The sequence below is a fragment of the Antechinus flavipes genome, chromosome 3 (assembly GCF_016432865.1).
Source record: "Antechinus flavipes isolate AdamAnt ecotype Samford, QLD, Australia chromosome 3, AdamAnt_v2, whole genome shotgun sequence".
In the NCBI taxonomy this organism is placed as follows: Eukaryota; Metazoa; Chordata; class Mammalia; order Dasyuromorphia; family Dasyuridae; genus Antechinus; species Antechinus flavipes.
The window spans coordinates 629,877,709-629,900,490 of NC_067400.1; the positions used below are offsets into that span (position 1 = coordinate 629,877,709).

General features: G+C 39.7%; 1 protein-coding gene across 1 annotated transcript; it reads right to left on the minus strand.

The window, feature by feature from the left end:
• Nucleotides 1-7,596: 7,596 nt before the first annotated feature.
• Nucleotides 7,597-19,836, minus strand: LOC127557663 (zinc finger protein 501-like). The gene is made up of 5 exons (XM_051990973.1): nt 19,706-19,836; nt 18,112-18,181; nt 12,276-12,402; nt 10,281-10,449; nt 7,597-8,840 (listed from the first exon to the last, which is right to left on the minus strand). The coding sequence occupies exons 1-5, from the start codon at nt 19,834-19,836 to the stop codon at nt 8,030-8,032; spliced, it is 1,308 nt and encodes a 435-aa protein (XP_051846933.1). The 3' UTR covers nt 7,597-8,029.
• Between the last annotated feature and the right edge of the window lie 2,946 nt (nt 19,837-22,782).

Here is a 22,782-nt window from a genome sequence, read left to right on the forward strand (position 1 = left end):
AAATAAAAAAAATCAGAGCCTGAGGAGAATAGGGATTGAGAAAAGGCCAATCAACTTGGCAACTAAGAGGTGATTAGTATCTTTGGGGAGAACAGGTTTGTGTTTTTTGTTTTTGGTGGAATGATGAATTCTGAACTCAAACTGAAGAGAGTGAGAGGAAAGGAAAAGGAGGCACCTATGGTAGATGCCTTTTCTAGAAGCATCTTTGCCACGAAAGGGAGGACAGAATGGAGATTTTACCTGGCAGGTAGAGAATGAGGGTGTTTTGAGGATGGGGAAATAGGATTTATATAGCAATTCATATTTCCCTCAACGTTCAGGGTAAACAAGTCCGTCCCTTCACATTACCTTCTTGTGATATCAGTTCGGTGTCAAACAGGAAGTCTGACAAAATGCCACTGGATTTGGCAATTAGGAGATAATCTAAACATTATTTCTCAATTCTCTCACTATTTCTATATTGTGAATTGGAAGTGACCAAAGAGAAGCAGGGATAATTTACAAATGAACATTATTTGTGGAATGAAAGATAAAGCTTAGTTTTAAAAGCAAGAAACAGGGCTTTTTCCATAAGTGTGGAACAGGCATCAGAAAACATCAGAATGAGGAACTCGGTCCCATACTTCAAAGTGCTACCACTTGAGTGACCAGCTGAAGTATGGTTTCCGAAGAAACACATCTCCCTGCTTATCATCCACTCAGTTGGTGCGCCCTTGACTCTTCTGCCCTGGGCAGCCCATGTTGCTTCTCCTTTCTCTGACTGGAACATTCACTCTAGGATATCCTGCTGGGGGAAGGGGGGGAACAAAATGGGAGAGGACAGGAGACAGAGTCATCCAGAGTTGAAAGCTAGACTTCCTCTTCAGAAAAAAAGAGATACCAAGATAGTGAGGATATTACAAAGGATTAAGAGAGGTTTTGACATCTCACATGGGCTCAAAAAGAATCTGTTCATTTAATGACAGAAATCTTATTTTTTTTGTCATATTCTCTGGTAGAAATGTAAACAATTTAACTTTATTGAATTCCTTATGATTTCTTTCTTGTTTATTTTTAATTCTCTTAAATGTTGTATTAGAAAGTTAAAATTTGTATTCCATTCTGGTCTTTTCATCATAAAAGTCTCATGTCTTTGAATGTCCATTTCCTACCTGTACAAATATGTTTAGTTTTAGTGGGTAGATGATTTCTTGGGTTGTAATCCTAGTTCCTTCACTTTGCATAATTACTATATTCCAAATCCTCTGTTCCTTAAAAATGGAAATGGCGAAATCTTGTGTCATCCTGATTTGTGGCTCCATGATATTTGAATGGCCAGAATTCTTTCTGACTTCTTGCAGCATTTTATTCTGGAGCTGGGAGCTCTGGAATTGGACTATAATATTCCTGGGACTTTTAATTTTGTGATCTAATTCAGGAAGTAATTGGTAGAATATTCCCATTTCTATTTTATCTTGTTATTATGTCTTCCTTTATAATTTCTTGAAATACAGTGATTAGGTTTTGTTTTTGTTTTTGTTTTTTTGATCATGGGTTTCAGGTAGTCCAACAATTCTTAAATTGTGTGATTTATTTTCTAGATCAGTTCTTTTCCTGATGATATATTTCATATTTCCTCCAATTGTTTCCATTTTGACTTTGTTTTATTGTTCCCCATTTTCATGCGGTCAGTTAGCTTCCAATTACACAATTCCAACATTTAAAGAATAATTTTCTACATAGACCTTTTGTGCCTCCTTTACCATTTGGCTAATTCTACTTTTTAAGGCATTCTTCTCTTTATTGCTTTGTTTTTCTGTGCCTCTTTTACCATTTTGCATATTCTGTTTTTTTAAGGTACTATTTTCTTTAATAGGTGTATCTGTGGATGCAGCATGTGTGTGTCCTTTACCAAAGAATTTATTCTTTTTTTGCTGTGATTTTCTTGCATCACATTTCTTTCCCCAATTTTCCCTCTCTATTAAATGATTGACTCTTCCCATTATTTGTTTCCATCGTATTTTTCACATTCATCCCCTCGCCTTCATTCACAGGTTACAAATCTAGTTGAAGCTCTGGTTATCTTTGTGCTGGATTACTGGAAGAACATCTGCATTGTTCTTTCTCACTCAGCTCTTTCCTCTCCTGTCCACCTGGTTCCCAACATATATATTTTTTTAAAGGACAGGGCTTATTTATTTATTTGTTTATTTGTTTATTTATTTTACTATATCCCTTCCCTACTCAACAAATTAGGGCAGCTTCCCATAACATTGAGCAATAAATATGACCATTGGCATTTTAAGTCCCTTAATACCTAATTCCAACTTTCCCGCTTTATTATGTATAGATGCTTATCATACATTCTAGATAAGCCTTGTTAACCATTTTAATATCTCTCATTGACTATGCTCTACCTCCCAAGTCTATGTCCTTCTATTAGAGGTCCTTCCATCTTTGAAATGTCCTCTTTCTCTTATAATCCCTAAGCTTTTCCTTGAGGAGGCAGAAGGTGACCTCATATGCACACATATGCATACATCTGTAATAATGTTCTATAATAATTTATATTGTCCATCCTCATCTCTTGGAAAAGAGATCCTATTCTCTTCTTCAGAGGAAACATGGGGGACAAAAGAAATAACTGAATTCAAAGAGCACTGACAAGTAGCATCATTTTCTTGCTGCACAAGAAAAATCAGATCAAGAAGGGGAAAAAATGAGAAAGAAAACAAAATGCAAGCAAACAATAAAAAGAGTGAAAATGTTATGTTGTGATCAATCTCCCCTCTGAGTCTAACTTTGTCCCCAGTTTAAATACCCTATTACAATGACATCATTACAGTATACTGAATATGTGGGAACTAGAAAACCATTACATCACCGTACTAACTACTAAGTATATATGTGAACTAGAGAACAATCATCTCATCAATTCCACTGAGTTAACACCTTGCTTCAATTATACTTGTCCACAGTTCTGGCCCTCTACAACAACTCTACAACTACAAATTAGATGTGGCTGCTGCTCTTACTCCTACAAGAAAAAAATTTCCAAAACTTTTATTATCACATTTCATGGATGATATATCGGGGTGTGCACTGAGTTGTAAATGTTAGAAGCATATCTACAAAAGACCACAGAAACATTAAAGAACTGCCCATTGTATATAGGCCCTGAGAAAATTCAAAGACACACTCCTCTTCAATATTTAGGATATGAATACATCGTAAAGTGCTTAAAGTACAAAAACTTCCTTTAAGAACAGAGAAGCTAAACACCTTAAATGACTTTCCGAAATGATAGGAGATATCCAATGGATATGTCCAGAGTTAGGCTTAACTATTAATTACAACCATAATATGACATTTTAAGGGGAAAGACTGCTTTAGACACAAGGTTACAAAAGAAGCAAAAGAGGCTTTGAGAGAGATTGAAAACAAACACAGCTATTATTATTATTTTAAATTTGAGTAAAGCTTTTTATTTACAAAACATTCATGGTTAATTTTTCAACATTGACCCTTTCAAAACTCTGTGTTGCAAATTTTTCCCATCTTGCTCCCATCCCCTCCCTTAGATGGCTGGTAGTCCAATACATGTTAGATATGTTTTTATATATATGTATATATACAGACACATATTTATACAGTTACAATGCTTCACAAGAAAAATCTGGTAAAGAAGGAGAAAAAAAAAAACCTGGGGAAGAAAACAAAATGCAAGCAAACATCAAGAAAAGAGTGAAAATGATATGTTGTGGTCCACACTCAGTCCCCACAGGCTCTCTTTGGGTATATATGGCTCTCTCCATCACTGAATAATAGTAACTGGTTTGATTCATCTCATTGTTGAAGAGAGCCATATCTATCAGATTTGATCATCATGCATTCTTCTTGTTGCCATGTATAATGATCTGGTTCTGCTCAATAGCCTCAACATCAGTTCATGTAACTCTCTCCAGACCTCTCTGAAATAATCCTGCTGATCATTTCTTAAAGAACAATAATGTTCCATAACATTCATGCACCATAATTTATTCAGCCATTCTCCAATTGATGATCATCCATTCAAATTCCACTTTCTTACTACTACAAAAAAGGGCTGCCACAAACATTTTTGCACATGTGGGTCCCTTTCCCTCCTTTAAGCTCTCTTTGGGATATAATTCCAGTAAAAACACTGCTGAGCCAAAGGATATGAACAGTTTGATAACTTTTTGAGCACAGTTCCAAATTGCTCTCTACAATGTTTGGATCAGTTCATAGTTCCACCAATAATGTATCAGTGTCCCAGTTTTCCCACATCCCCTCCAACATTTGTCATTACCATTTCCCGTCATCTTAGCCAATCTGAGAGGTGTGTTGTCCTATATCAGAATTGTCTTAATTTGGATTTCTCTTATCAATAATGATTGGGAGCAACTGGTCATATAACTATATATAATATAGTTTCAATTTTTCATCTGAAAATTATCTGTTCATATCGTTTGACCACTTATCAATTGAGAAAAGGATTGAATTCATATAAATTTGAGGCAACTTTCTATATTTTACACATAAGGCCTTTATCATAACTGTTGAATGTAAAAATATTTTCCCATTAGTCCTGTCTACATTAGTTGTTTGTACAAAACCTTTTTAGTTTAATATCATCAAAATTATCTATTTTTTGTGATCAATAGTGATCTCTAGTTCTATTAATTATCCTTAAATCAGGTCAACTAATCCCTCCATCCTTGTGATCAGAACAGAATTTCCAAGGAATTGTTACAGGCAAATGTGAGAAACATGAGGAATGAAGTTGATGGTTGAGGCATTTTGAGACCTTCCATAAACCTCATGGAAAGCTATCCTGCATCAAAAATAGGCAACTTCTCAGAAACAATGTGTATTAAAAATAATAAATTAACTTACAAAAAATTAGACAACTTCTGCAGGAATGGGGAACATGGATAGGTGAGTAACTCTCAGGGTTTGTGGTTTCCAACCACAGTTGCCATCTATCACCTATAAGGTGCAGCTTTGTTTTGAGTAGAAATAAGACAATTAGCTTGCTAACCAGGCTGTGGACAAAGTGGTTTGCTACCAGCACATTGGTTGAAGAAAACAACCTGTCAGCCTCCATATAATCTCATACAAACTTCTTTGTTTTCATGAAAATAAATCTCCCTCCCCACTCTTCCCTGCCCCCCACGCGTGGCACCTTCCAGCCCCCACCCAGAGCTAAAAAATAAGGGACTGATCTATATTTGGGCAATTTCTTACAAGACTGGAACCTAAGAACCTGCAACAGTGGAGGTGTTCTTGATAGAAATAGGGAACTTCAGGAAGGAGAAAGACTTGGGAAAATGGGTTCCATATTGTTTTATAAAATAGATCATGGAATCCATGAGATTTGACGAAACTATTGAGAGTGCTTGGAATGAGAAAAGTAGAGGTTCCAAAATACTTTGGGAAATTCCTCACTTAGGAAATTGAAGAGGGATGATGATCCAACCAAATCCAACCTGACAGCAAGCCTGTCAGGAATAAATCAAGTCAGAGAACCAAGAAAAGCAAGAGATTCCAAACAGAAAGAGATGGGGCTGCCTAGTGGTCTCAAAGTTGGAAGACATTGTGTTTTGTGATCCATGTTTTCCCTGTTTTCCCAATCAGAAGTCCTCCAAGGACCTAGAAAGAGCTCAGAAAGACGCAAGCTCCACTTTGGGAGAATTACTCCCAAGATGAGTTGAGCTCTTCTCTCCTGATGCTTCTCCAATCTGTCTCTTCTCCTCCCACACCCAGCCCTTCCCTTTCTGACTTCAGCTCTGGATGTCCTCCAAAAAAAAAAAAAAAAAAAAGTAACCGCCCTTATTGTTCCCCCATCAGCCTCCATCAGTGGTTTTTTTTCGGGCTTCTATTGCAGCCACACTGGCCTCCCACTCACTTATGGCCTACAATCATAGCAGATTTTCCTGCTTGATACCACACCCAGGGCTGTCCCTGTGCCCCGGGTGCTGCCTGCCTTTCCCCTCTGCCTCCCTTCTGGGCTCTGCTCAGAGGCTACTTCTGCAAAGAGGCCCTTCCTGATTCCCCAGGTATTACCCCTCTCTCCACAGACCCAACTCACTTTACACAGATGTACCTCTTACCTGTGTCAGGTCCCCCAGAATTCAAATTCATCCCTTAATGGCCTCTTCTGCCTTATGTTGTGCCTTCCCCCCTTAAAAGTTGCTAAATCCCTTTTTTGTTATTAAAGTTCATATGGATTTAGCCTGCCACCAGCAGCAGAAGAAAAGCTTTGTCTCTGGAGCTGCAGGTCATCTAAATTCATATTTCGTTTTGAGACACCTTGCCATAACCCAAATACACTTTTGGGGTCCTAAACTCTGTCCCCCCAATATATGGTGACAGAACGTCATTACATTTGACCTGGTGCCCTATATCCACTGCACCAACTAGCTGCCCCCATCACAACTAGACTTTTATGGAAATTTTTTGCATAATGTCACTTGGAATTTCCTAATTGTGGATGAGAATAAGGGAGCGACCCAAAGAAAGAACACTGGGAAACGAATGTGAACTATCTACATTTTTGTTTTTCTTCCCGGGTTATTTATACCTTCTGAATCCAATTCTCCCTATGCAACAAGAGAACTGTTCGGTTCTGCAAACATATATTGTATCTAGGATATACTGCAACATATCCAACATATAAAGGACTGCTTGCCATCTGCGGGGAGGGGGGGTGGAAGGAGGGAGGGGAAAAAAATTGGAACAGAAACGAGTGCAAAGGATAATGTTATAAAAAAAAAAATTACCCTGGCATGGATTCTGTCAATATAAAGTAATTATTAAATAAAAATTTAAAAAAAAAAAAAAGAGAATAAGGGAGAGAATCTAGAACTCAAAAATCTTAAAAACAAATGTAAAAAATTAGGTCTGGATGTAACTGAGGCAAAACATAAAATAAATAAATAATTGATTAAAAAAAAAAAAGAAAACAGAAGCCAAAATGCCCCCAAATTCCCAATATTAAAGCATTCACAGAGAATGAAAAAGATCTAACTCAGTATAAGTTCCATAAGTCCAAAATTAAAAGGTTTCAATGATGAGAAAGATAAAGAAGAAAACGTGAAAAATCTTTTCAAGAAAAAGGCACAGAAAATGAAACGGAGGACAGCTAGGCAATGCAGTCCATAGAGTAGATAGGCAGTAAGACTTAAGTTCAAATCTGGCCTCAGACATTTAACACTTCCGAGTTGGGCTAGTCACTTAACCCCCATTTCTTTAGCACCCCCCCCCAAAAAAAAAGAGTAGGAAAGGGGATTCTACCTCAATTTTGAATGAATGACACTGAAAAAAAAAAAAAAGACATGAGAAAGATGCCAGAGATTAGACTGGAAAAGACACGGCATCTCCTAAATAAAAATTGCTCAAGAATATATTTGACATGAATATATTTTGGGATTAGGACCAGAATTTTGCATCAATTATTATGGGAAGATTTGCGCTTTTTTCTCATTCTCTATTTAGGTAGGTAAGAGATATACAAGGATTTTTTTTTCTATAAAAATATTTGTTTTTAAAATAAAAATAAAGCGTTAGGTATAATCTACAAATGTAGCTAGGAGAATTATTGATTCAAGATCTAGATTTAAAAGATAGAGAATGTCATGAAAATAATGTTATGATTTCATGGAATAATTTTTGTAATACTATCTTCAACACTGGTGAAAATAACAGGAAACCATCAATATCTGATTTCCTTTTTAATTTTAAAATTCATACAATGAAATCAAATGAACTTTTTAAATTTACAGAAAATATAAAAATATGTCAAAAAACAAATCTGCAAAGCCCGATTTTCTTTTTTGAGCTGTAATGGATTTAATAAAACATTTTTCAAGGCTTTCTCAGTCCTTCTATTGCATGGATCATTACTATAATAATGCCTTCCTTATTATTTTAGATTAGAGGATCAGGGGAGGAACAATCCTCTGGCTCGTATACTTCCCACTGCTAATCTGTCCTACTCAAAATAGAAAAAAAAAAAAAAAAACAGTCATCAAAAAAAAAGTTTCACTGCGGTGTGGATTCTGTGATGTCTAGCAAAAAGAGAGCTGGATATAAAGGCCTTTCCACACTGATTACATTTAAAAGGTTTCTCTCCAGTGTGGATTCTCTGATGTGCAGCAAGACGGGCACTCCGTTTGAAAGCCTTTCCACATTGATTACATTTAAAACGTTTCACTCCAGTGTGGATTCTCTGATGTGCAGCAAGACGGGCACTGCGTGTGAAAGTCTTTGCACATTGATTACATTTAAAAGGTTTCTCTCCAGTGTGGAGTCTCTGATGTGTAACAAGATTGGAGCTGGATAGAAAGGCCTTTCCACACTGATTACATTTAAAAGGTTTCTCTCCAGTGTGGATTTTCTGATGGGCTGTAAGATTGTCACTGCGTGTGAAAGTCTTTGCACACTGATTACATTTAAAAGGTTTCTCTCCAGTGTGGATTCTCTGATGTCTACCAAAATCAGACCTGGATATAAAAGCCTTTGCACACTGATTACATTTAAAAGGTTTTTCTCCAGTGTGGATTCTCTGATGTCTAGCAAGATCGGAGTTGAATATAAAAGCCTTTGCACACTGATTACATTTAAAAGGTTTCTCTACAGTGTGGATTCTCTGATGTGTAACAAGATTGGAGCTGGACATAAAGGCCTTTCCACACTGGTTACATTTAAAAGGTTTCTCCCCAGTGTGGATTTTCTGATGTGCAGCAAGATTGGCACTCCGTGTGAAAGCCTTTCCACATTGATTACATTTAAAACGTTTCACTCCAGTGTGTATTCTCATATGTCCAGCAAGATCAGAGCTGGATATAAAAGCCTTTCCACACTGATTACATTTAAAAGGTTTCTCTCCAGTGTGGATTCTCTGATGGGCTGCAAGATTGTCACTGCGTGTGAAAGTCTTTGCACACTGATTACATTTAAAAGGTTTCTCTCCAGTGTGGATTCTCTGATGTCTACCAAAATCAGACCTGGATATAAAAGCCTTTGCACACTGATTACATTTAAAAGGTTTCTCTCCAGTGTGGATTCTCTGATGTCTAGCAAGATCGGAGTTGAATATAAAAGCCTTTGCACACTGATTACATTTAAAAGGTTTCTCTAAAGTGTGGATTCTCTGATGTGTAACAAGATTGGACCTGGACATAAAGGCCTTTTCGCACTGGTTACATTTAAAAGGTTTCTCTCCAGTGTGGATTCTCTGATGTACAGCAAGAATGGCACTCCGTTTGAAAGCCTTTCCACATTGATTACATTTAAAACGTTTCACTCCAGTGTGTATTCTCTTATGTCCAGCAAGAACAGAGCTGGATATAAAAGCCTTTCCACACTGATTACATTTAAAAGGTTTCTCTCCAGTGTGGATTCTCTGATGTGTAACAAGATTGGAGCTGGACAGAAAGGCCTTTCCACACTGATTACATTTAAAAGGTTTCTCTCTACTGTGCATTCTCTGATGTGCAGCAAGACTGGCACTGCATGTGAAAGGCTTTCCACATTGATTACATTTAAAAGATTTCTCTTCAGTGTGGATTCTCTGGTGTAAAGCAACATGAGCACTCTGCGTGAAAGTCTTTCCACACTGATTACATTTAAAAGGTTTCTGTCCAGTGTGGGTTTTCTCATGCTTTGCTAGACAGGAGATATCTGCAAAAGTTTTTCCACATTGATTACATATGTAAGGATTTCCACACTGAAGACTTAAACAAGGATTCTCTCTAGGGTAGATTCTCTGATGCTTAAGCAGGAATGATCTATAATTGAAAGCTCTCCCACATTGAATACATTTATGAGTCACCTCTCCAGTTTGAGCCTTCTGCAGGCTAGCAAGATCTGGATTCCAACCAAAGGCTTTCCCACACTGATCACATACAGATCTTTTAATTCCAGGACAGTAAGGAAGAAATGAGAGATAGGATGAGGATACTTCACATATATTATGTTCCTCAGGTTCTTTTCCAATATGCATTTGCTGATGAGTAAGGAGATTAGAGTTCTGACTGACAGCCTTCTCATCATTATTACTTATAGAAAGCATTTCCTCAGTATCACTTTTCTTATGGCCATTGAGGCCTGAACTGCACTTTACAGCTATATCCCATTGATTACCTGGAGCCAACCGCTGTACCTGTTCAGGGAAGCCTTTCTTGTATTCACTACCTTGAGGGTAATCACTTCCTGATGTCATTTTCTTACGGTGATTTAGAATAGAAATCCATCTGACTCTCTTTCCAGTTTCGTACTGTTCACAATCACTCTTTGGATATTTATCTTCTTTGAGAATAAAATCATGCAATTCCTTCAAATTGAAGTCAAAGGGACCATCATCCATGAATCTTTGTAGGTCGTGTTCTTCCACAAAAATTCCCAGCTTTTTACTCATCTCATTTACTATGAATGCAGTTTCTGTAGCTGAAAAAGACAAACATATACACAGACATACACACATGTATAAACACAAATAGGAATGTAAGAATCACTGCAGCATTTGGAACTATGCTCAAAAAGTTAGCAAACTGTACATACCCTTTGATCCAGCAGTGTTTCTACTGGGCTTATACCCCAAAGAGATACTAAAGAAAGGAAAGGGTTCTGTATGTGCCAAAATGTTTGTGGCAGCCCTGTTTGTAGTGGCTAGAAGCTGGAAAATGAAAGGATGTCCATCAATTGGAGAATGGTTGAGTAAATTGTGGTATATGAATGTTATGGAATATTAATGTTCTGTAAGGAATGACCAGCAGGATGAATACAGAGAGGACTAGCGAGACTTACATGAACTGATGCTTAGTGAAATGAGCAGAACCAGGAGATCATTATATACCTCAACAATGATACTGTTTGAGAATGTATTCTGATGGAAGTGGACCTCTTCGATAAAGAGAGCCTTAATTGATCAAAGATGAACAGAAGCAGCTACACCCAGAGAAAGAACACTGGGAAATGAATATAAACTGCTGGCATTTTTGTTTTTCTTCCCGGGTTATTTATACCTTCTGAATTCAATTCTCCTTGTGCAACAAGAAAACTGTTCGGTTCTGCACACATATATTGTATCTAGGATATACTGCAACCCATTCAACATGTAAAGGACTCTTGCCATCTGGGGGAAGGGGTGGAGGGAGGGAGGGGAAAAATCGGAACAGAAGTGAATGCAAGGGATAATGCTGTAAAAAAATTACCCTGGCATGCGTTCTATCAATAAAAAGTTATTTAAAAATTTAAAAATAAAATAAAAAATAAAAAATAAAAGTGGGGGACAGAGCAAAAAAAAAGAATCACTGCAGCTTAAGACCATACTAAATATACAAAACTTCATAAATGTACTCAGTGCAAGCAATGGTTTTAAATAACCCAAGTCATTTTTAAGAAGAGACAGACTAGAGGCAGCTGGGTGGTATAGTGGATAGAGTACCAGCCCTGAAATCAGGAAGATCAAATCTGGCCTCAGACAATTACACTTCCTAACTTTGTGACACTAGACAGGTTACTTAACCCCAATTGCCTCAGGAAAAATGATAATAATAATAATAATAATAATAATAATAAAAGACAGATAATATGTGAGATATGAATCTCAAAGTATTGGACTAATCAGAGAATTATCCTCTCTCAATGAAATATACACATTCAGCAAAGGCAGGGGCCCAAGGCCAAGATGACAACCTAATACTTAATGACAATAGATTAGAGTCTTCTTTCTGCTGAAATAGTTTTACCTAATTAGAGGGAAAACTCAGCCAATGCACAGTTGAAAATTATGGAGTAGATAAGGAGTAAACTACTTTCAGAGATGTGTTGGATAGCACCACATTTATTCATGTGGAAAAAAAAGCAAACATACAAATGAATTTGATGAAAATAATGGGGAAATTCAGTAGGTATTCAATGAAAAATGAAAACTCTACAAGATTTACAAGATTACAAATACTTCAGATTACCCATCTCTAGGAAGGCGTGTTTAACTCTCCTAAAAGTATAAGCAAAGGTTACAGACATGTTGTTTTTTTGCCCCAGTAAATAAAGACAAAGTTCATTTTTATTTGCTTCTTTTTTTCCTAAATATCTCAGCAAATAGACCTAATAGTGTATATCAAACTCAAAGGGCATATATAATTTTGTAACTCTTTTGTCATAAATGCATATTGTTCTCCAAATTGAGTGGATCAGTTCATAATTTCAGCAACAGCATATTCGTGTCCCTAACAACATTAAAATCATGTTCAGGAAATGGTGCTTACCCAGGGCCAGTAGGTTCTGGACATTCTCCAGCATGACCTCCTTGTACAGCTCCTTCTGAGAAGGGTCCAGGAGTCCCCACTCCTCCTCAGTGAAGTCCACCACAACATCCTTGATTGTCACCAATTCCTAAACCATCAAAAGTCACTTGATTTAGTGCTGAAAGGGACTCCAGAATTCATCTAGTCCAAACTTCATCAAGATAGAGGAGGAAGTTGAAGCAGAAATGGGATTTGCCTCATATTTATCAGATTAGCTAATAAGACCAAAAATGATCAATGCTGGAAAGAATGTGGGAATACTGGGACACTAGTGCACTGATGAGGAAATGAGAAGTGATCCAAGGTTTCTGGAGAGTAACTTGGAACTATGAACAAAGGGCAACCAAACTGTGCAAATCTTTAGATCAAATACAGCAAAAAGAAAAACAAAACAAAACAAAAAAAATATATCAAATATAGCACCACTAGGTCTGATATATTGCAAAGATATCATAAAAAGAAGTAAAGGACCTACACTTGCAAAAATATTCATAGAAGCCCTTTCCTGGAAGCTACATTGTGGAAAGTGAGGGAATTCCCTTCAAGTGGTGTTAAAATCCTTACAAGGTGTCAAGTCACTAGAGTTGATAGAAACAATACTTATGTAATTGGCTCACACATTAGAGGGAATCCTTACAAAGTGTTAAATCACTAGAATTGATAAAAACAATGCTTATGTTTATACCTTTGAAAGTTCACACATTACCCCACACATTAGTTCACAAATTTGGGAGATTTCAAGATTCAGTATGAGATTCACAAGTTTACACCCCCCACAATCCCACTCTCTCAGAGGATGTGTCAACCTTTGGGTTCACACCTTTAAGAGATCATAGATAAGAAGCTCTTAGACCTTCAGTCAGGAGACTTGAAGATGAGTCAGAAGTGAATTGAGGAGATTGAGAAGCTAGAGACTGCACTCAGGCAGAACTAAGGATTCAGAAGAGAAGCTGAAGCTAGCAGAAGCAGAGGCAAAGGACTAGCAACAAGAGCTGTCAGAACCAAGGAAAGCTTATCAGGCTATTTTGGAAAAGACAATAAAGAACTACTTTAAGGGCTGGCTTCATTTGAGGTGATTATACTCTGAACCCAAACTAAGACTGCCTCCAGAACCTCCCCAAGAAACCTGCTCTTAGAGAACCATGATATTTGAGAAAAGAGAACACCACATTTTGGCACCCAAACAGGGACTGACAGAACCCTGATTTCAGTGGAAAAGCTCCGATCCTGACCTCACTGAAAAAGCCTCTGATCCTGATCCAGTGCAAAAGTCTCCTCAACCCAGAAATTAGGGTGAGTACAACAAAAAAATTTTGTTAAAAGAGTTAAAGTAGAATTTCTACGGAGATGGAACAGATGCTTAGTAAACAGCCTTCTATTTCTCTTCAAGGAAAATGTTTAGAGAGCATTGTCAAGGTTATGAAATGCCAATGTTTGATTATAATTTTGGAGCAGATCACTTAACTTTTAGAAACTGTAAAGTACATATGTCCTTGTTTCTCTATGGAAAAAGAATTGGATCTAGAGGAGTGAAAATTAGTAGGAGGGGATCTTTGTCAATTCTACAATAAAAATGGACCTGATTCAATTTCCAAAGACAGATTTAACACATATAATTTAATACAACTGGCTTTAGGAAATTATATAAGTGCTAGAATGGGAAAAAGAAGAAAGAGCTGGAGGGGGAGGTACCAACTAAACAAGGTGAAAAGGAGGAAGAATCAGATAAGATTGGAGTTAAGTACAATTTTGAGTGTGATACTTCACAGCAGGAGAAATTAGATCATTCCACATCTCATGACACTCCCCCCTCAATTAACCCTGCATAAGTGAAAGGAGAAGGAAGAGGGGGAAGAGGCAGTAATACAATCAGAACCACTTATTAAGGAGCCTGTGACAAGATTAGAAAAGGCATTAATTAAGGCAAAAAATGAAGGACAAGATGTATCTGATTTAATAAAGGCATGTCCTGTGATTGAAGAGCTTGACTCTTCAGGGCAAAAGAGGAAAAGATAAACTCCTTTTAATTTGGAAAAAATTAAGGATTTGAAAAAAGGTGGCACTCTTTATGGTGCTACATCCTCTTATATTAAAATGTTACTAGATAGTTTGTCTTATGAAATCTTAACCCCAAGTGATTGGAAATCCATAGCTAGGACATGTTTAGAACCTGGACAAAACTTGTTGTGGCTTTCAGAGTACCATGAATTATGTAGGATTCATATATGAATATGAAATAGGGAAACAAAGGTTAATGTACAAATCGCTTTTGACCAACTAGCAAGTGAAGGTCAATCTGCAGAGAATTCAGAACAGATTGATTATCCCATAAAAGTGTATGAGGAAATTTCTAAGGCTGCATTATAAGCTTGGGGTTCTCTCCCTGGACAGAAAGATGGATATAAAGCCTTCATAAAAAATAGAGTAAGGTCCCAATGAACATTTTGCTGATTTTGTGAGACATTTGCAAACAGCTGTAACAAAAACCATTGGAGATAATACAGCTACAGAAATAATGACCAGATATTTGGCTAAAGAAAATGCCAATGAGGTTTGCAAAAGAATTATATGGGGACTAGAGAAAGATGCTCCTTTAGAGGAGATTATAAGGCGCTGTGCCACAGTGGGCACAAATGCTTATTATACCCAAACTATGATGAACATGGAAAGACAGGGTCCTTCTTGGCAAGGGACTTCTAGAGAAACTCGTAAATGCTTCCAGTGTGGAAAAGTTGGACATCTTAGAGCTCAGTGTAGATATAGAGATAGAGTGAGAGGACAGGGTGAGAGAATAAAAACCCAAACCCCATATCCGAAATGCAAGCAAGGTTTCCACTGGGCCTCTGAATGTAGATTGACCCAGAGAAATGAGAAACAGGGCCCAGCTCCAAGATATCCATCAAAAGACAGGTGGAGCATGATGGCAGCTGAAGTTACACCCAGAGAGTCTTTAGAAAGTCAGGACTCTGATGTGATCAGTCAGCCTAAAAGTAATCACATAGCAGAAAGAGATTACAGTTGGGGAGAACACAGGCTTTTTAACTGAATAGGGCAGTGTCCAGTGCAAACAGCTCCAATGTAATTGCCAAATGATGAGGAGAAATCCCTAAAATGGCAAATAGAAGGGAATTAGATAAGTTAACTGCCTTGGAGAGAGGGTTTGCTTGTATTTCTACAGATGGAGAAGGAATCAGATGGGTGCCAATGAGCTGTATTTGCCGTGTCCATCAGAGAGAGACAGAAAAAGAGAAAAATCTGAAAACAAAGGAGAAAACCTAAGGACAAAATCTGCAGGAAGCATTGGATTCCCTAACACAAGATGAGACTGTTTCAAGGACTTGAAAACCAGCAGGAATCATTGGATTCCTTGAGATGAAAAATTGTTGATGAGACTATTGCAGTACTTCCAAGCTTGCAGGAATTATTGGATCCCTGGCACATGAACTAACGGATAATGGATTCCTTTTGGACTCTTTCTAGGACTTATGGACATGTATAAATTCTCATGTTGATTCATGTTATTTGTTACATCACTTCTAGCCTGTGTTATATTGCCATGTGCTTGTGTAATTTCTGTAATTATGTGTAATATCTCCCATATTGATGGATTTATGTATACCTGTTTCAAATGAGCCCCTTTAGCATCCTGCTAATCTGATTTGATTTCCCATTTCCTTTGGTGTTTTCATCTCCCTTCCTGAGATGTCAAGGAGGGTGTGACCACCTTCTCTTTGGGGGTTCTCACCTCCTTGAGAAGTCAGGGAGGTCATGACCACCTTATATTTTAAATCAAAAGAAAGCGGGAGATGTTAGAAAGCTTACAAGGTGTTAAGTCACCAGAGTTGATAGGAACAATATTTATGTAATTGGTTCACACATTAGTATGATTCCTTACAAGGTGTTAAATCACTAGAATTGATAGAAACAATGCTTATGTTTACACTTTTGAGAGTTCACACATAAGCTCCCACATTAGTTCACAAGTTTGGGAGATTTCAGCATTCAATATGAGATTCACTAGTTCACACTTCTCACAATCCCACTCTCTCAGAGGAGTCAACTTTTAGGTTCACACCTTTAAGAGATCATATATAAAAAGCTCTCAGTCTCAGAGGGAATCAGTTGGAGATAGGCAGAAGCTGGAAGAGCTAAAGGACTAGCAAGAAGAGCTCTCGGAACCAAGGAAAGCTTACCGGGTTATTTTGGAAGAAACAATAAAGAACTGGATTTTAACTCCTGGCTGCATTTCAGGTGATTTACTCTGAACTGAAACTAAGGCTGCCTCCAGAACCTCCCCGAGAAACCTGCTCCCAGAAAACCATGATATTTGAGAAAAGTAAAGAACACCACAAAGTGGGAAATGGCTGAACAAGCTGTGGTATATGAATATAATGAAATAGGATTGTAAAATAAGAAATGAAGAATAGGCAGATTTCAGAAAGAACTAAAAAGCTAAACTGATGGAAAGTGAAATAAGCAGAGCCAAGAAAAGATTGTATACAGCATCAGCAACAGAGTTTGGTGATCAGCTATGAAGGACTCTGATGCTGTCAGGAACACAAGGATCTAAGGCAAATACAAAAAACTCAAGAAGGAAAAGGCTTTACACACACTAAAGAAAAGAACTGATAGATTCTGAAAGTGATTAAAGAATAAATCTTTTAGTTACTTTATTCTTTTTTTTTCCTCTTTTGATCTGTTTCATTTTTCACAACTCTGAATAATAGGGAAGTATATTTTAAATGATAGCACAGATATATCTGTATCAAGTTGCCCATCTTTTTCTTAGGAAAGGAGGGAAAGGATGGTGAAAAATTTACTACTCCAAGTCTTATAAACATGAATGCTACAATTGGTCATCACATGAAATTGAAAAGAATTTAAAACAAACAAGCAAATGGACCTTTATGTATCTGGGTCCTGACTTCTTTATACCTCTCTATGAGACCCAACAGATCCAACCCAAAGCCCAGGTCAGGCAAGGAGGAAAGACTGTTTCTGTGACATCTGAGGAAATGTAACCCCTCATTCATGGAGTCTGTTACACCCTCGAGTGGATAAATAAGCCATAGTTTACTCTCTGGCTGGACCCTGAGCTCCCTGACTCTGGCTTTCGCTACCAAGGACCCTGACAATTCCCACAACAGGATCAATGAGATCATCTTTATGTGGCTCCTGGCACATGGCAGAAAGCAAAATACCCTGGGGTGTCTTCTCACACCTTAGTCTTCCTCTCTGCCCCAGGGATGTTGGCCTCCTGGCTTATACTTAACCAGGACCCTCTTTCCCCTGTCCCTGGAAGTTTTCAATGGCTTCTCTCCTGTTTTCAATGGCCTCCTCCCTCACCTCCTGCTTCCTTCACATCTCAGCTAAATTTTCCCTTTCTGAAAACAAGTTTTTCCAGGTCCCCCAAACTGCTGACCCTTTCCTTGGAGAGTAGTTCCCATCTACACTGTCCAGTGCAGGTGTGGACACAGCTCATGAGCTGTTTTCTTCCCTGGGAGCTCCTTGAGAGCAGATCTGATTTTTTTCTTTACCTTCCTCTGCATCCTCAGTGGTTAGTCCAGAGCTTGGCCCAAAGGAGCCAATTTCTAAACATTTATTTATCTGATCTAAGACCTGGTAAAGGAAAGGGACTCAGAGAGCCCTGGGGGCTGTCGAGTGCCCGGGGGACAATTTTTGCCCTGCTGCCAGCCCTGCCAGGGACCCCCTCCCTCAGAGAAGAGAAAGCATCCTGGGCTCTCTTGAATGCCCTCTAGGCTGAGGCTGCTCCGCTCTTCGGAGGGACTGCACTCACCTGGGACAAGGGTCTCCAGATGTCCAAGGCCATCTCTTTGTATTCAGGTTTGGGTCCTATGGCAGCTGGGCTGGGGAAAGAAGAGGATCTCAGAGATGGAGGACAGGTGTGAGCCTTCTTTTCCTGGCCTGGATGCTGATCTCCCAGAATGAGACAGAGAGCTTTCAGGACTGGGACAGTCAGTGGCCCTGCCCCACCCTCGGGGGAGAGACCCCACCCCAGGAGGGAGTAGGAAGGGTCTCCTCAGAACCAGGCTGGATAAAGGAGTTTTCTAAGGAGGGGTCAGGAATAGAGAGATGGGGCAGACTCCGAAGCGGGAAGATTTGAGCTGATCACTTACTGCCCCCCAAGATCAGGGGACCCCTTTTGACATCCATACTATGGGGGAGGTGGGAGGTCAGGCAGCTGTGACCCTCAGTGGAGAAGATATCCCAGGACCTCTGGGAGGAGATCCTGAGCCTGAACTTGGGGGGAGAACAGCTCCTGCCAATGTGGAGGACACTGGGCAAGAGGTCGGAGGGGAAGATGAGCCCAAAGGGAAGGGCGGGAAGCAGGAGCGGGGTGAGGTGAGATGGGGCCCTGGGTCAGACCTACCTGGGACCTGCAGGTGCAGAGACTGCTCCCAGAAGGTGGAAAAATCTCAACTATGAGAGAAGGAGGCAGAGAGATCTCAGCTCAGTGAGGAGATAAAGAGATCTCGGTCGGAGAGATGGAGGGAGAGAGATCCCAGAGAGAAGGAAATGGAGAGATCTCAGCTCCCAGTGATTCTGCTTATAGCGAAGGGGCTATGGGCGGGTCCTCCTAATCCCAGGAGTCCCGCCCACTCCACCACTCTGGAACGACCCCTCCCCATCCCAGGATTCCAGTCTTCCCAAAAGGACTCAGATCATACCTGCCCCTCACCCCATCACTCAGAGCTCCCCTCCCCCATCCTGGCATGTATGAGTTGGGAGGGGGAAGGGAAGCCTCAGCCTCGGCTGCAGAGAAGGTGGGGCCTGAGGGGGAAGGGGAATGGCTGGGGAAGCCTGAAGGGATGTAGGAGGCAGGATGTGTGACTAAGAAGATGGTTGTGGGGCCCAAGAGATCCTGCTGAGCAGGGAAAATGAGGAAGGGAGAGGGAAGTAGGGATGGGGAAAGGGAGTTCTGAGTGATGGGGTAGGGAGCGTGATAATCTGAGTCCTTTTGGGAAGACTGGGATGGGGAGGGGTCCTTCCCAAGAGATGGAGCAGGCTGGGCCCCTGGGATAAGAAGGACCCACCCACATCCTCTTGGCCTAAAACAGAATCACCTGGATCTGAGATCTCTCACTCTCCTCTCTGAACTGAGATCTCTCTGCCTCCATCTCCTTTTCTGTGACCTGAGATCTCTCTGCCCCTCTCTCTGTGATATCTCTTCATCTCGATCTCTCTGTGATCTCTCTGCCTCCTGTCTCTGAGCTGATATCTCTGTCTTCTCTCATAATTGAGATTTCTCTGCCTTCTGGGAGCCGTCTCTGCACCTGCAGGTCCAGTGTAGATCTGACCCAGGGCCCCTCCTCCCCTCACCCACTCCTGCTAGCTGCCCTTCCCATTGGGCTCATCACCCCCACTCTGACCTGTTGTCCAGTGTCCTCCACATTGGAAGGAGCTGGTCTCCCTTCAAGTTCAGGCTCAGGGTCTCCTCCCAAAGGTCCTGGGATGTCTTCTCACTGAGAGTCACAGCTGCCCGACCACCCACCTCCCCCATAGTATCAATGAAGGGAAAGCTATGGGTCAAGGGTCACTGAGGTGGTAAGCACTTTGGGAGGGAGGCAAGTTTTCTTCTTGCTCAGAACTAGCTCATTTCCAGGCCTGACTCTCCCTGCTCCCTCCTGGGGTGGTATCTCCCCTGAGGGTGGGGAAGGGCCATTGGCTGTCCCTGCCCTAAGAGCTCTCTCTCATTCTGGCAGGTCAGCATCCAGCCTGGGCAGAGAAGCCTCAGACCCTGTACTCCCTCTCTGTGCTCTCTATCCCTCTCCAGCCCAGCTGGCAGAGGACCCAAGGTCCGGGACAGAGACATTGCCCTAATAACCAGAGCCCCTCGTCCCACTGAGTGCAGTCCCTCCACAGAGCTGAACAGCATCAGCCCACGGGGCTTCTAAGAGAGCCCAGGAAGCTTCTTCCTGTCAGAGTTGGGGGGTCCCTGGCAGGGCTGGCAGCAGGGTGTAGTGTTCTGGTTGGTTTTCTGGAGGTCTCTGGAGTAGCCTTTGTTTCAGCTGAGTAATCATCATCAGTATAGCCAAGTGTTAAAAGTCCAAAATCTTTTTTATGTCCTTCAAAGTCTTGTCTCCCTGCCTGGGGCCCGGGATAGACTTCTGGGAGTCCTGGGGTTTCTGTGGGGGAGGCAGGAAGACCACCCTGATGGTCTCTGTCTTGTGCTCTAGCCTCCAGCCACCACAAAGATGGGAGATAGAGTGAATTTCTCTTCTTGGCTCTGAGAGCTTGAGCTCCCACCTCCAGTCCTGTCTTCTCTGAGTCTCTGGCTGAGTTTGTCCCAGAGTATATGCAGAATCCTGAGTATAAACCAATTCTATCATTAAGGAACCATTATTTCTTGTAAGGTTTAATTAATCATACTGAAGTAGAGAACTATTAATCACCAAGCTAAACTAGATAACCATTGTCTAATCAATCCCACTGAGTTAGCACCTTATTCTTTCACCCTGTGTTCTCACTCTATCTCTGTGCCAACTTTGAGCTTTCAGATGCCCTACTTTGCCACATTGAAAGCATTGGTGAGTCTCTCTGGAAGTCCCTTGCCAAGAGGGATCCTCTCTTCCCACGTTCTGCATCATAACCTGGCTATAAAAGGCATTTGTGCTCCCTGTAGCACAGAGTCTTATGATCTCCTATAAAAGAGCATCCTGGTATAATAAGCTGTGTAAGAATAGTTATTTTACAAACCTTGTTAGCATATTTTCTAGCAAGTGGTCTGATCATTATTCCTGTGGCTGCATTTTCACCAGTAGTTCATATGACAGCTGTCTGCAGATGCCCCATGAAATTAGCAAAGGGTTCATTTGGATTTTGCTCTCTTTTCCTGAAGGCTTCCCCTCTATCTTTTTATCCTGGAAAGGAGCTCCATGCTTTGATAGCAGCAGCAGCAATTTGCTCATATGCTATCAAAGGGTAATTAATCTGTGTTAAAGTGTCTGCATACTAAACTTTACCTTTTTCAAGTATTTAATAATTTCCACATCAAAAGGAGTGTATCTTCTCCTTTCTTGACCTGAAGAGTCAAACTCTTGAATAACAGGGTATGCTTTTACTCTTAAACCAGATATATCCAGTCCTTCTTTTTTAACTTTAACTAGTGCCTTTATCTCTCCTGCACCTATTTCCAAGCCAGTTGTTTTTCTGATGAGATTTTTTATATTGTTTTCTTTTTATCTCCTTCTTTTAGTTTTGTTTTATTGGTTCTTGATTTACTATAGTCATTAGCTTCCAATTACTCAATTGTAATTTTCAAGGAATTCTTTTCCCCAGTGAACTTTTGTATCTTTTTTCGAATTGGGCAAATTTCGCTTTTTAAGGAATTCTTTACCCATCAGCTTTTTGTATTTCTTTTTGCACCACTCTCAATTCTCTTCCCATTTTTCCTCTATCCCTCTTGCTTGATTTTCAAAATCCCTTTTGATCTCTTGCATGGCCTATGACCAATTCTTGTTTTTCTTGGAGGCTTTGGTTAAAGGACCTGTGGTCTTTGGTTTTTATCAAACACTAGATTAGTATAGTCTTGACTACTGTGTCCTGTGAATCTAACCAATTCCATTGATTGACTACTCTATTTCTTAGCCACTACTAAATGGATTTCATGACTGCTGCCTTATAGTAGAATTTTAGGTCTGGTACAGCTAGGATACCATTTGCATTTTTTCATCAATTCCTTTGAAATTCTTGATTTTTTGTTATTCCATATGAATTTCCTAGAATTGTAATTTCTTGAAAGTTAGATACATAATGCCACTGAATAAGTAGATTAATTAAGATAAACAATTCCTCAAAAAATAACAATTTCCCAAAGCAAGCAGTGGATAGAGCATCAGTCCTGAAGTCAGGAGGACCTAAATTCAAATCTAGCTTCAGACACTTAACACTTCCTAGCTGTGTGACCCTGGGGAAGTCACTTAGCCCCTATTGCCTCAACAAAAATAAATAAATAAATAATATGAAAAATGAAAATGAAAATAAAAAACTAAAGGTTGAGGAGAGTATGGATTGAGAAAGGCAAATTGATTTGGAAACTAAGAGATGATTAGTAACTTTGGGGAGAACAGGTTTTTTCTTTTATGGAATGATGAATTCTGAATTCAAAATGAAGAGAGTGAGAGGGAAGGAAAAGGACACACCTGCTGTAGATTCCCTTTTCTGAGAGCATCTTTGCCACTTAAAGGAGGACAGAATTGAGATTTTAGCTGGCAGGTATAGGATGAGGGTGTTTTGAGCACGGGGAAATGGTATTTATATAGCAATTCATATTTCCTTCAATGTTCAGGCTAAACAAGTCTATTCCTTCATCTTACCTTCCTGTAATATTAGTTCAGGGTCGAACATGAAGACTGAGAAATTTCCATTGGATTTGGCAATTAAGAGATAATGTAAAAATTATTTTTTTAATTCCCTGACTATTTCTATATTGTGAATTGTACATGAC